We start from the raw sequence: 13,878 nt of genomic DNA, 5'->3' as shown, positions 1-13,878 counted from the left end.
TTTTACCTCTAAGAGAGAAGTGGTCTTCATGAAAACTTGGACAGCTTGATAATATGGAAGGCATCGCCCCTCCCCCCCACAAGGAAGCCTGCAATACCAGTGTGGGAGCTAATCCTGTTTCCCTGTTTTGACCCAGAGAATCTGATACCTGTCTAAGTCCTTGACTAAAGTATTTGTATACCCAGCAAAGACACTAAAACCAGGTTACTTTCTTCCTCTTGTGTCATGGGATGTGCTGCAAAGCATCCACCTCTGGAGGTGATCGTCAACCCCACTTCCAAACAAACTTTGTGATATCTATCAAACTAAATAGGAGGCTATCATTCCAAACTGTCCTTGAGGCAATTACTAAACACCACTGGATGTGATCCATCGCCAAGCGGAGAACCTCCCCTTCTCCTTCTCTGGTGGCCTCCCCCGTCACCGCTGTAAAAGCTGGGTGGAAATCTCCATGTGGCCATTTGCAAATATTGCAAATCCACACACAATGGTAGACTTGGTAAGGTAAAACTAATATCTTATTAAAGGTTGCACTCTTAGGTGTTATTAATAACTGGATACATGTTGTTGTTAATTATGAATGGATATATGTTGTTATTTTCCTTGGAGTTAAGGACCCACCACAGATCCCGCATATCGATCAGTATTGAGGGCTGCAGATAACTTCTCTTTACTATACCACCTCTATGGAGTGAAACACCTTCAAAGGATTCCCCTGGCCGCTAGAGTGGTACTTGATACTTGAAAGACCTCATTCTCACAAATACACGTGCATAACAAAACTACCCTTGAGACATCACTGTGGCTGGACAATGAGTCCCTTCACATTGCTTCCCTTAACTGGGTATATTGGCACTGGGAAATATAGCAAGATCCACATATAGTGAAATCCTTTGATGAGTTGCGAGAAGAAATCAGCCTTGAAAACTCCAGATTCTTCTGCTACCTAGAATTGGGGCATGCCATTATGCTATAGCTTACTAGTATTGGAAGGGCCCTGGATTCAGCCCTGTTAAAGCCAAATTAACAATGTCTCACAATTCGTTAACGGGGAAAATAGGGCTACTGTATACATCCATAGTAATTAATACCCTGATGATTGTAACAAAGTAAGGCTAGCTTGGTCTGCAGTCTTGGATCCCTTGGAGGATGCAGATTGAACCTTTCGTTAATGGCTTTCAAGGAAGCCACAATGTCAACTAGATTTTGCCTGATACAGTTTCATTTTCACAGTGTCTACCTGACCCCACATCGTCTCAGGAGAATATTATGTAATCCCGACCGATCGTGCCTGAGTTGCAGATCTGAGGTGGGTCATTGCATGCACACAACTTGATCATTCAGAGTTATCTGCCCTCTCTGGGAAGCTATAATCAACATACTACAGCAGACTATGGGTTGACCGATTGACTTCAATTTTAAAATGGCCATCCTAATGCCGTAAATGATGAATGCTTTACACACTATGAAAAGACTATCAAAATTGAGTTTGGGTTCAGGAAATAGGGATATTGCACAAAACTGGAGAACTCCAGTAACACCTAGCACCTTTAAATGGGATTCTGGACTGGAAGCTTGCTGTACTGACCTAACTATTTACAAGGCCCTATACTTTACCACTATGCCCATTGCTCACTCACCTGTTGGTTATTCCTGATTTCCTCCAGACTGTTCAGTATGGTTTGGTGATCATCTTCAGATTTCTCCTTCGCTTCTTGAATTTTTTGCCAGAGCCTGGGCCCCCCCCAACCCTTTCCTGTAATAAACAAAACAGGCAATGGTGATGTTTTTGCAATAAAATCAATCACTGCATTATACTATACTACAGTATGAATTATTTCATGAATTCACCCCAGTTACTCTATACATTTAACAACTGGCAGATTACAAATAAAAATGTATGCCAATGAAGCCTAGTGTGACGATTAAAAGGGCGTCAACTATATAATGAACTTGTTACTAGCTTAGCAGTGTAAAGTTGGTACGCTGTTAAATTCAGAAGTTGAGTCTATATTTGAGAAATCTTATTGTGCTACTCTCTCTTGTAAATGAAGCAAACATGTAAGCGTATGTAAGCTAGGAACGCAGCAAAATAAAGGTGTGTCGCATTTTCTCCAGTGCAAAATTGTTCATTAATACAGATAATCCCGTTCTGCCACTGAATAAGGGGTGTAAAATACAGGATCATAATAGGTTTTTCACTTAATCGACAAAATATAGATGTAAATAAAATGGGCTCCATTAACAAAGCTTTCTTCTATGAATAAGGTGTGACTTACTCTTGGAACTTCTGGAGGTGGAACCTTTTTGAATAGGACCTCAAGAATCTAAATGGATCAAATTTACATATATAGGTGGATATCCTGAAAACATGTCATGTCTCTGACTGCCATGCTCCAAACATATAAGCATAATTTTTGTTGCTCATTTTTACCATTTGTATGCTGACGTAAATCTCTATTGTCTGAATTTTCTTTGACCAGAGTCTGGTGGTCTGCAGTTATTGAAGCCTGAATCTCTAAACTATTTACTCATGTAAGCCTAGCTTAAAAAGGAGACCAGACATAAGTGTACTTGCATACACAAAAAGGCTTTTTTGGTACGACAACCATGTAGGTTCTATATCATTTTATGAATGCAACAAAAACATTTGAATATACCCCAAAAAGTTTTCTGGCATTATGTTGATGGTTCATGTCCCAGAAACAATAAGGGGATACTGGTTGCAGGCTACACTTGAACCCTGTATAATATTGTTGAAAGCCAATGTTTATTGAATGTGTATTCTAGTCTAGTAACTGAACAGATTGCTCTTATTTGTGCTTGTATTTTAGCTGTTCAGACGTTTGTAACTATAGTCACTGGTTCAAAGTATGTCTTTGGGTCACCCTTAACTCTGGTCTTTTTTAGATTCAGCATGGCCTCTCATTTATACAGGAGTCTCTATTAAAAATGTGTCCTATGCAAAGGTTTTGCTTGATGCTCTCCAGCTGCCATCATGAATTGCTATTGTTGAATGTGCTGCTCATTAATTTGCACAACATGAGGTGCCTAAAGTGAAAGTCTTCGCTGATCCAACTGCTTTAGGATCTGCTTATTCTCCCAATTCTACAGTTTACATTTATTCCAGATGGCTGAGACCCTCATGCACAGCATTGTAAAGTATTTTACTTTAATACAAGATGTTCTAGAAAAAATTTAAATGAGTGCTTGGTGAAATGGACTCAGATTGAGTATGTAGGGCCAAGCTCAAGAACTATGGCCCACATCCTATGGGAGAAAATAATAGTAAAGATTTGACTTAAGTGGCCTGGTGTTTTATCTGTGGCCCTCTGGTCAGTATGAGCCTCTTCCAATCACAACAGAGCCTCTGTTAAAATAAATTGAACACCCAATGATACTTGATTTCACCCAACCAATGTCTCCAGCTTTTCTTTATTTGGACCTGAATGATGTGACTCTGCAGTACTGTAACCAACTGGTTTCAGGTCTCAGCACCTTCCACTCTCAAGGTTAGGCGGCCCTTTCCACTTGGGTGACAGGAGCCTGTCCTGATCTATAACTGATGGATTGGGTGCATATGCAGATCCCCAAGTAGAAAGCAGCACTCCGACAATATTGATAAGGTTCCTACCTGATCTTGCTCACAAACAGCAACCTGAAATGGAGTGTACTGCCCTCTTAGATTCACACATCACTCTGCAAGTCTGATGACCTAGCTACCCCGGCATCGGTTCCTATCAGTCATGAGTATTCTGTGCCTGCCTTGCCGACTCTTCTTGTCAATGGCTATGGCATGAGATACCACTAGTAGCAAGCCTCAATAGGGCAGCGGGTGTGAAGAAACCAAAACCACTAATTCTGCTGTCCCTGTCACTTTCAAAGAAATAAACAATGTCTTGAATTTTACTTGCATGGGCATTACCCCTCTAAATGAAATGGCGCTACTGTCCTCATTCCCCTTTCAACTGGAGATTCTCAATACAAAACTCGGTTTTGTATTGAGTGATAAAAATCAATTGTTGTCACACTGATCTCTGTTGTCGTCTAGCCCTGACTAGCCTAGCCTTGCCTGCCAGACCCAATTAGTCGAACGCGGAGCGAGGCGCCGATCAACTTCACACACCACGGACCAAGCGGATGGTGGAGCACAGGAGGAGAGTGCCGGCTCGTTTGGAGGCTCGTTTGGAGGAGGACGCCAAACAGAAATCACCGGTGAGCCCGGATACCCCCTCCAGCCGCTCTTGCCCCCCCGGACACGCAGCGCGTGTCTAACGCGTAGTACAGGGAGGGGGCGGAGTAGGATTGCGGTCCGACTGGGGACCGACGGCACGTCGCAGCAAACGACGAGAAGTCACCCGGGTGCTAATTGGCAGCCACAAGGGGGTTGCGAAAACCTGCACCCAGGACAAGTGGAGTGGTGTGGGGCAGCGCAGGGGCAGCGTAGGGGGCAGTTTGGGAGAGCACCCTAAGCACCCCTGGCTGCACAGTATAACACAGTACCCAGCACTCGAGAGTGCCCACCTATTACTAAGTAGCTTCCAACCCCCACGGAACCACAAGTGGACAGGGTGCCCAGTCTGGTGAATAGGAGGCCCAAGAAATCGCCAGAGGCACTGCTGTAAGGGGGGGAGAAGATAGGGAGCATCAGTGAAAGCTGTGAACTTTGAAATCCAAAACGTGAGAGGAAATAATATAAGGAGAACCAGGCGAGGAAAAAGCCAGAAGATATCGCAAGAGAGGATAACAGGGGCGGCAGGCAGGCTAACCGGTGGGCATAAGGCACAACAGAGGTAAGTGTAAAGTGTAAAGTTACAGTTATTCCTTTTTAAACGTTTAAAACTGAGAAACGACCGTACGCAACGAGAAATAGCTGCACTACACATTAGGCAACCAAACCGTGAAATGGGACCGAAAAAAGGGCAAACCCTGCGCAAAGAAGATAGCCCAGAGAAGAGCAAAATAATAGAGGGCTCAATATCTATGGAAGAGAGCCAAGAAAGCCAGGCCTCACATACAGAGAATAATAAAGGGCGACGCAAGAAAAGGAAAGTTAAAAGGGTAATCAAAAACGCCAAACAGGCTAAAAGGGACGGTGCCCAAACAAATTCTAAACAGAAAGACAATACGTTAACCTCTAAAGCTATAAATGATTTTGTAGGGAAACACTACCAATCTTTAGAGCCAGTAATAAGATCGGACCTCGAGGAAGCTACGGAAGAACATGGCACGGAGAGAGAAGGAAGGATAGAAGCAGTTGTGGTGAATCCCGATATGGAAACAGAAATGGAGGATTCCGTATTAATAAACCTGACGCTCCAGAGCCAAAATATCCACATCTCAGCTCCCCGGCTCTCATCGTCACCAAAACTATTCTCATTACAGTCACTGGGAAATGAGGAACCAAGGGGAAATGAAATACAGAGCCAGAGCTTAATCTGGGGCGGTGAGCCAGCCCATTCCCCCCAACAACATGGTACCAAAAACTCACTACTACAGCAAGAACCCACAAGAACAGGGCATCACACAAACCAAGGCAGAGACCACACACAGGACCCCGAGTGTTCTGTAACACCCAATTCTTCTTTGGTGGACCTGATATTGATATTACAAAAGACGTTACAAGGAATCCTTGAAGTAACTCTATCAAACAATGGAGTATTGAAAGCCCAGAAATCGAACCTAAAAAGGATCGAAGAGGAACTAGTGGGGATAAAGAACCAAATGCCGAGGATGCAAAGCACATCTGCCACTGAACAATCGATTGATGAAAGGGTAGAGATGGAACTGGTGGAGGTATACGCGGGAAGTCCAGTAGGATCCCCACAACCAATAACCCAAAAGCCAACAAACGACTCTGTGGAAGCATCAGAAAATGTATACATCTCCAGACGCCCAATGTTGATAAAAAGGCGCGGGGTGTATACAGGGGCCCCCCCTAAGTGTAGGGGTAGAAAGATGAGAGAACAAGCCATAAAAGCAAAGAAAAACGGTAGGACGGTAGGGAGGGAAGCACAGGCACAGGCAGACCCAAACTCATCAGCCCCGACAGACGTACCAAATAGACCAAGGCAAAGGGAGTATAACCTAAGAACGACCCCGATAATCCCAAGAAAAAATGGGAGAACAAAGGTCATAAAAGAGAAACCATTAACACCCTGTGTTACGAAACAGAAAGTAAGAATAGCCTTAGGACAACCAAATAGGGGTAATAGAGCCGTAAGCCCACTATACCAGGTAACCCCAAGAACGGGAAATAATGGGCGGCGACCAGAGAGACCAAAGGCAAGACAGCTTCAATATAACACCCCTAAAAAAGTACAAGAGAGAGAGAAAAATAAATGGGTGTATTTGGACCATATGCAGTCGGGGAAAAGGGGAAGTACGAATGGGAGTACGAACAGGAAAAGGAATCCCCTGAACAGAGCACAGATCTTGAAAGCCTTCGCAGAATGTAGTAGCCTATGTGGGATCAGTACAAGCGATCTCCGGCAAATTGGTTTTGTAGAGACCAGAAATGGTAAAGAAATAACAAAAGTATCATTACATTCAGTCATGGTAAAAATGGCAATCCTCAAAGCAACCAGCGAGATAAACCTCCTGGGAATAAGAATAATACCGGAGAGGGAAGTAGAAGCCCCAAATGACAATACCTTCCTAAAACATCATGCAGGTTTAGGGAGAAGACAGGTGAGATTATATAAAGACGAGGAAGGAAACCAAAGTTGTCTGAATATAGAAATAGAGAATACAGGAAACGAAGCCCCTTGGGGTAATTGGTCACAATGTAGTAGCCCAAGGTTCGATCTAAACGGGAGTCATACGGAGGCCGAGGGAGAAGAGGGTGGCATGAGTGAGATAGAATAGGATGAGGGGGTGTCGCAAAGTCTTGGTCTCCTGTCATGGAATGTAAATGGGCTAGGCAATGAGAAAAAGAGAGAAACTATAAAGGAGATAGTAAATAAAGTGGACATTGCCTGCTTGCAAGAGACCTGGTCATGCGACGAAACCCCGATTAATGAAGGATACCTACAACTAAACTGCCCGGCCAAGAAAAAGAACTATGGTCGTCCGTCTGGTGGATTAATGACATTGGTTTCAACAAAAGTGCTCAGAGAAGTAAAACCGTTAAAAATGAAATGTAAATGGGTTCTGACTAGCAGGATAGAATTACTGACAGTGGAAAAGAAGTATAAAATGCTGACTGTAATGAATATATACATGCAGTGGGATAATGGTGCAGAATATGAGAATGAGATGAAGCTGTTTAAAGAAGATGTAGATTCTGTTGTAGAAAAATATGTATTGGATACCGTGATAATAATGGGGGATTTCAATCATAAACTTAACCCAAAAAAGGCAGATATTTGGAACAGAGAAATGTTAGAGGTGTTTGGTATAAACCCAGCAAGGTTCCCAGCAGGGGAGATATCAAAACAGGAATCAGCTCTGGTATATTTCCTAGGAGGCAGGGGTTTCCATTGCCTGAATGGAAGAATGAAGAACAACAGCCCAGCAGGGAAAACCTTTAAAGTAGGCTCTCAGAACTGCCCTATTGACTATATGTTTTTACATGCCTGGAACTTCCCCCAAGTACGGGAATTTAGGTTGGAACAAAAAGAGATTAGTGACCACAATCTTCTATATCTAAAAATACAAGGGGGAAGAAGCTTACCCAGAGATAAAGTGATCGCCCAGGAGGTGGAGTACCCTAGACGTGTGACGACACGACTCACGGAGGAATATCAGGCAAAACTGTTAGCTATGCAAATTAAAATAAAGCCGGAAAATCTAGAGAATAAAACCCTGAACTGGTTCATAGGTAAACTAGAGGAAGTTGTCTGCTGTTTAAGAATTGAATTGAAAAGGGTCAATAATACTAGTGGCAAACCACCCAGTAGAGTAAAATGGTTTTCAGTAGAGTGTCAATCCAAAAAACGTGAGATCCGGGCAGCACAAAGAAAACAAAAAAAGAACTTCAGCCAGGAGAGACAGGACCAGGTAACCCGTTTAAAAAGAGAGTTTAAAAAAATGGTAAATGATGCTAAAAGGGCATTTAAAGAGAAATGCTGGTCAAACCTGCTGGAAGCGATTGAGGAAAAAGACCTAAGACAATTTTGGAAATTGGTAAAGGCAGCACTTAGCCCCTCTGATGGGGAACTAAAATGTGTAGTTAGTGAGGCCGCATGGGAAAAGTATATTAGGGAATTGTATGGGTCAAGAGTCCCTATAAACCAGGTAGTGACACATAAATGGCAGGAAATATCAGCAGACCTTAAAGCTAAATTTAGCGTAAAACAAGTAGAAGATACAATAAGAGAGCTGAAACTATCACGAGCAGCAGGTCCGGACAATCTCCCAGCAATAATTCTAAAGTCAGACATAAACTGGTGGGCAAGATTCTTTGCACAGATGTTTAGTACAATACTAACAGAAGGCAAAATGCCAGCTAACTGGAAGGGTGCTATAATTAGGCCCATCCATAAGAAAGGTAGCATGGAGGCACCACAAAACTACCGCCTGATTAACCTCCTTGATATAGGAGAGAAAGTTTTCTCTAAAATAGTACTGAATCAACTCAACAAATGGGTAAAAGAGCTCCAGATAGTCCCTATAGAGCAAGGAGGATTCAGGGAAGGACACTCGACTATAGACCATGGGTTTGCACTGTGGGCGTTGGCGAAGAAGTCAACGGAACAAAATGGCAAGTTGTGCTGTTGTTTCGTTGACTTCCGAGCAGCATTTGATTCAGTTGATCGCGCATGCCTATGGGAAACACTACTTAAAGTAAATATCCCGAGTGACCTCCTGTCAATAATAAAGGAACTACATAATGAGAACTGGGCGCAAGTCATCAAGGATACGGAGGGCTCTTTAACACAAAAAATACCCATCAGCAACGGCCTAAGACAGGGATGTGTGTTAGCGCCGCAGTTATTCTCTATATTCCTGTCAGACCTCCCGGCCCATCTAGAGGTCGAGGGTAGTGCAAGTCCCAGAATGAACGGAAACAAGGTGGCCTGCCTACTATATGCAGACGACCTGGTTATAGTAGATCAGACAGAAATAGGCCTCCAGCGTAAGCTTAATGCCTTCAACGCATATTGTGCTAATAAATTTCTTATTGTCAACATGGACAAAACCAAAGTCCTCTGTTTTGGGAAAAAATTAACCAGATTCAATTGGTACCTAGGTGAGCTTAAACTGGAGACGGTGAAAGAGTATCGCTACCTAGGTATATGGTTTGACAAAAGCCTAAAATGGGATATTCATTGGGATACACAAAAAGCCAAAGCACACACATCGATATGTGGCCTAAAAATGTTCAACAGGGATTACGGAGAGATGTCGCACAGACCAATGCTAAGGGCCTTTGAGTCAATGATACCCCCCCAAGTTCTGTATGGGGCAGAAATCCTTTATTTGAGCGGTAAAGGAGCCTGGGACTTGGTAGAGGGAAAATGCCTCAAAGGACTCCTCTCGCTCCCACAATCTGCAATGGTGCAAGCCATAAGAAGGGAATTAGGCACAAAGTCCTGGGAGACACTAACTCAAATGGCAATACTTAGACTTTGGAAACGCCTGGAAGACCCTGAGGGACAAAAAGTAGCACAATGGTGCAAGAAGGAAATCCTATCGAGTAACCTAAAATGGGCAAAAATGTGTAGGGAAAGAGTCACGCAAATTTGTAAAAAATTAAAGGTAGAGGTAAACCAGGAAACACATCAACTCCTTTGTACTAGGAGTGAGTTGAAATCAAAGGGGAAGGAAATATCGGGATTGACCGATATGGAATATTTAGCGAAAAAGAAATCAATACCACATATGATGGGCGCTTGGCTAAATGAAAACTGGTTCCCCTACCTAGACATCCTTCCCAACCGCGGCCTTAGGCAGGAGATCTTAAGGCTGAGGGTTGGTCTAAACCCATTGTTAACAAATAAAGATCTGAAAAATAAATTGGTAGATAAAAATGGATGTTGCAAATGTAATTTGGGGTGCAAAGGAGACCTGGTACACATCCTACTTGATTGCCTGTTTCTATTGGAACAGCGGAAACTGTGGTTACGACCCGTGTTCCTAAAATATGCTATAAGCTCTAGAGCGCAGGCAGCTAACTTGCTAACTGAAATACCCACTATCGATATTGCGATTGCTCTTGGGAAATACATAAAAGCAGCATTGAGTGATCTAAGAAACCGGAAATAACATGTATATTTTAAAGCATTTTAAATTAATGAAATTGGTCTAGTAGAAGGAAGTAGAATGGGTTTTATTTATAAATGCAGAATGTGAACTAAAATGCAATTCTATGGGTGTTGACAAAGAAAGAAGCGTGTGTAAGAGTTTTAACTTATATGTGATGGATTTTATTGTGACAACGTTTTAATTGTTTTGAGTTCATCGTTTTAACTTTTTGATACTCTCTTGCACCTGTTTAAATGACTAAGGTCATAATAAACATACCTTTGACTTGACTTGAATTGTTGTCACATGTATCAGATCATGTATTAGAAATTCTTGTGATTATAGGTATATTTATGTATATATAAAAAATCTTCTTAGTTTAACATTTTTTTTGTACAAACTGTAAAAACAAAAAGAAAAATACTTTTTTTATATTATGTGTGAAAGAGACAAAAAGAGAAATAAAAAAGAAATTTTATAAATTCACATATCATGTTGGTAGACAATCTATCAAGTAACAATGTGTGATAGTATTTAAGAAAAACACACATAACCCGGTGTACAAGCCAGCTTTCTCAGAAAAGATTCTGCTTTCCTGGCCAGCTAATATTACCTCCTGTTGTTCATCTTGTGGCCTGTGAAAGTAGGAATGCAGCATCTCCTTTGGCCAAAATCAGTGTGACATTTCCTTCTATGCTCAGGCAGATTCTGAACTACGTACCTATTCCCTGTACTTCCAATCAGGTGTAATCTGTAGCTGCAGCTGTGATTGGCCTGGTAGTGTTATGTTTATCTTGACCCGGCCAATGCCTGGTTACCAAAGGCATAGTATGGATCCTGTTACCCTACTTATGTTGTACTCACTGAAGCCAAACATGCTCCTCTTAGTAAGGAACTACCCTAAAAGTTTCTGAGACAACTTGCTTCTTTGCCAAAAGTGGGAATGCTAATCTATGAGATGGGTGAAGATGTCAAAGTATTAGAGGAGGTTGCAAACTCAACAGAATACCTTCAATAATTATTTCTGATCAACTGGAGGCTCACAGAACTATCATTTTACAAAATGGCATAATTAACTTTTGGACAGGCATAAACTTCTCTTTTTAATACAGATAAATCACCCCTGTGGTTGTCCCTAAACAGCCAATAAGGCATGGTGGAATGTATTTGAAAAGTTGGTCGTATAGTTTTAAGTTTTACATGTCATGGAAGTAAAAACCTTCTACATTCCTTTTTCACTACTGCAAGGCCTAACTCTCTCATAGGACAACATTGGGTTACCTTATTACATTTAATAAGTGCTACCTTTCGATTGGGAACAGATAGAAATGTCATATTTTGTCTCAAAAGAATTGTAGCTTAAAATGATTTTTTTAATGGTAAAGTTCGATTTTAAGTCACAATTCTGAAAATGCCACTTTTTGAAAGTTGGTTCTGTCGGATCAATTCATGCATGTCATACTTATTTAATGTAGTTCCTTCCCCTAGATCTAAAATGCCTGTAAAAATCATATATGCACATACAAAAAACATTTAATTCATAGAATTACATTATCTTATTAAAATTCCTTACAACAGAATAAATAGGACAGAAAAGAAATAATGATCCACGTTCCGACCCCAGGTATCCCACCTGTATCTGAAAATATCAACTGGGGTATTCATCAGGGCAACAAAGGAAATATACCATTTGGAGACACCCTCAAACCGTGAGTGTTCAAAAAGGTTCCAATAGGTCACCATTGTAATTTCAGCCATCAATTGCTCTCTCTCGGGTTTTCCCTTTTAGAACTTTTTTCTGAATTTTCACATGTATTAAGACAAAACAGGTGATAGTATTCAGCTCAGAACGGTCAGAAAACAAGGAAGATTGGATGCAAAGTGGTCAATAGGTTGATGTAGGTTTACACTTTTTACCCCAAAACCAGGTTTTTGATCTTTTGGGTCGTCTACAAATAGTGGTTTTGAAGAAAGGCATGATGAAGAGTTAATGATCAGAGCAGTCAACTTAGATTAGATCATCAAAAGGCAGACAGTCTTTTAGCAATAATTAGTTATAGAGTCACAAAGTTTTGGAAGCTCCGGCACTGGAGCTCTGTGACGCGTACAAATCAAGAGCGATTAATTCTGAGCAGGAGCCTGGATGCATATCCGAGCCCAAAATAATTTGACACAGCTTTAATGTGAACGTGTATCTAACCATCACTAACAGTCTGGAATCGAGGGATTACAAATCGTTCCCAGCACTCCATGTGTTTTTTTCCTAAATGATCATAGGGGCTTCTTTGTGTTCATTTGAACCACCCAGTCTTGAGGATGGTCTTGTGGATGAATATGCTTTGAGACCGAAATGTCGCATATTACCCATCTTTCTGTGGAGCTTTTTATAACATCTGTTAGAGTTCTTTTGTAATGCTCATTATACATACGTCATTGTGATATTTTCATGAAAATGGGCATTCAGTACGTTGACATTTGATAACATTATTTAAGCAATTATTGTAATGAACTACACAGTGGTGATGTACTGGAATCCCTGGATCAAATCTTTGTGAATGTTTAGTCAGCATTTTGGTGATTGGATACATTGTTCTAAATACAGATTTATTAAGGATACACCTGCTGTAACGATTTGTCATTTGATTATGATATTCAGATGTAATTGATAAACATCACCGAATGATACTAAATCACTCAAAAAAGATATCATAATAATATTCCTTTTTGGCACTCTTACCTGCTCGAAGTTTACCCTAGCCCACAAGAGTAGATTGGGTTGCCCTTTTTTGATACTGGCAGGAAATAAATAGCAGGTCCTGTGAAAGTGATGCAAATTTATGTATTTCTGAAAGGGTATTAAATGTATATGTCAACTTTAAGTTGATGTATACCAATTATAAGATACTGGTAGTGTTTGAAACTTCATTGCATGTACTCGTTTAACAAAGAGGACTATGTGAGGGCATTTTAGCTCCTTGAAAGAGCTCCCTGTGGACTATTTTTCTATTTAGCCTTTGTACAAGCAAGGGGAATGGAAATGCTTGCTAATTAAGGCAGAGGCCTGGAAAAAGTTGCTACACAGAGTGCTCTGTTTATTTTGTGCTCTGACTACAAACTATGTTTATTTTCTGAGAGGTGTGTACATTCTGCCTGGATGAGATATCTCCACAGAAGCTATGGACTGTGAAGACCTGGTGTGGTGTTCTGTACTTATCTTTCATGTAGTGGTGTTGGTATCCAAGTGATGATGTAAGGGATCAGAATGTGGGTGGTTGTTATGTTGTAATGTGGATTTCTGAGAAAGAGTACATTGGACCTGGCTTTCTTGTGGTTGTGGTATCTGTTACTGCTGTACTTAATAAACCAGCATTCATCACTACTCCAGAGGATTCTGTCTTATTTCAAGAAAGGGGCTCACTTTTACATTTTGGCATACCGACGATACTGTGTAGCAGAGCAGAGACCTCAACGCTATTCATCCGTTAATGAACTACAGTAGAAACTATCCCCGATCAGAGGACTACAGAAACATATATTCCTTCTTACCTCACAGTCTCCGATGTGGCACGGATGTCCCTGCTGAGAGATGGGACCGTAGCCTCTGTTTCAACACCCTTGGGGGTCGGAGAGGCCTGTGGAAAGGCGAGTTGGTGAAGAGTTGTTTCTTCTCTTACAGCCCTTGAAGTGGGA

General features: G+C 41.4%; 1 protein-coding gene across 1 annotated transcript in view; it reads right to left on the bottom strand.

Annotated features, from left to right (window-relative positions):
* The window catches only part of LOC147709496 (clusterin-like), a 395,044-nt gene that overhangs the window by 212,331 nt on the left and 168,835 nt on the right, over positions 1-13,878 (bottom strand). The window contains exon 3 of the mRNA XM_086925501.1: positions 1,641-1,756. Coding sequence (XP_086781627.1) covers positions 1,641-1,756 — 116 coding nt within the window. The remainder of the gene's footprint in view (positions 1-1,640; positions 1,757-13,878) is intronic.

This window comes from Lissotriton vulgaris, chromosome 6 (assembly GCF_964263255.1).
Source record: "Lissotriton vulgaris chromosome 6, aLisVul1.2, whole genome shotgun sequence".
Taxonomy (NCBI): domain Eukaryota; kingdom Metazoa; phylum Chordata; class Amphibia; order Caudata; family Salamandridae; genus Lissotriton; species Lissotriton vulgaris.
The sequence above is the reverse complement of the archived record's forward strand: the minus strand, read 5'-3'. Positions and strand labels throughout refer to the sequence as shown.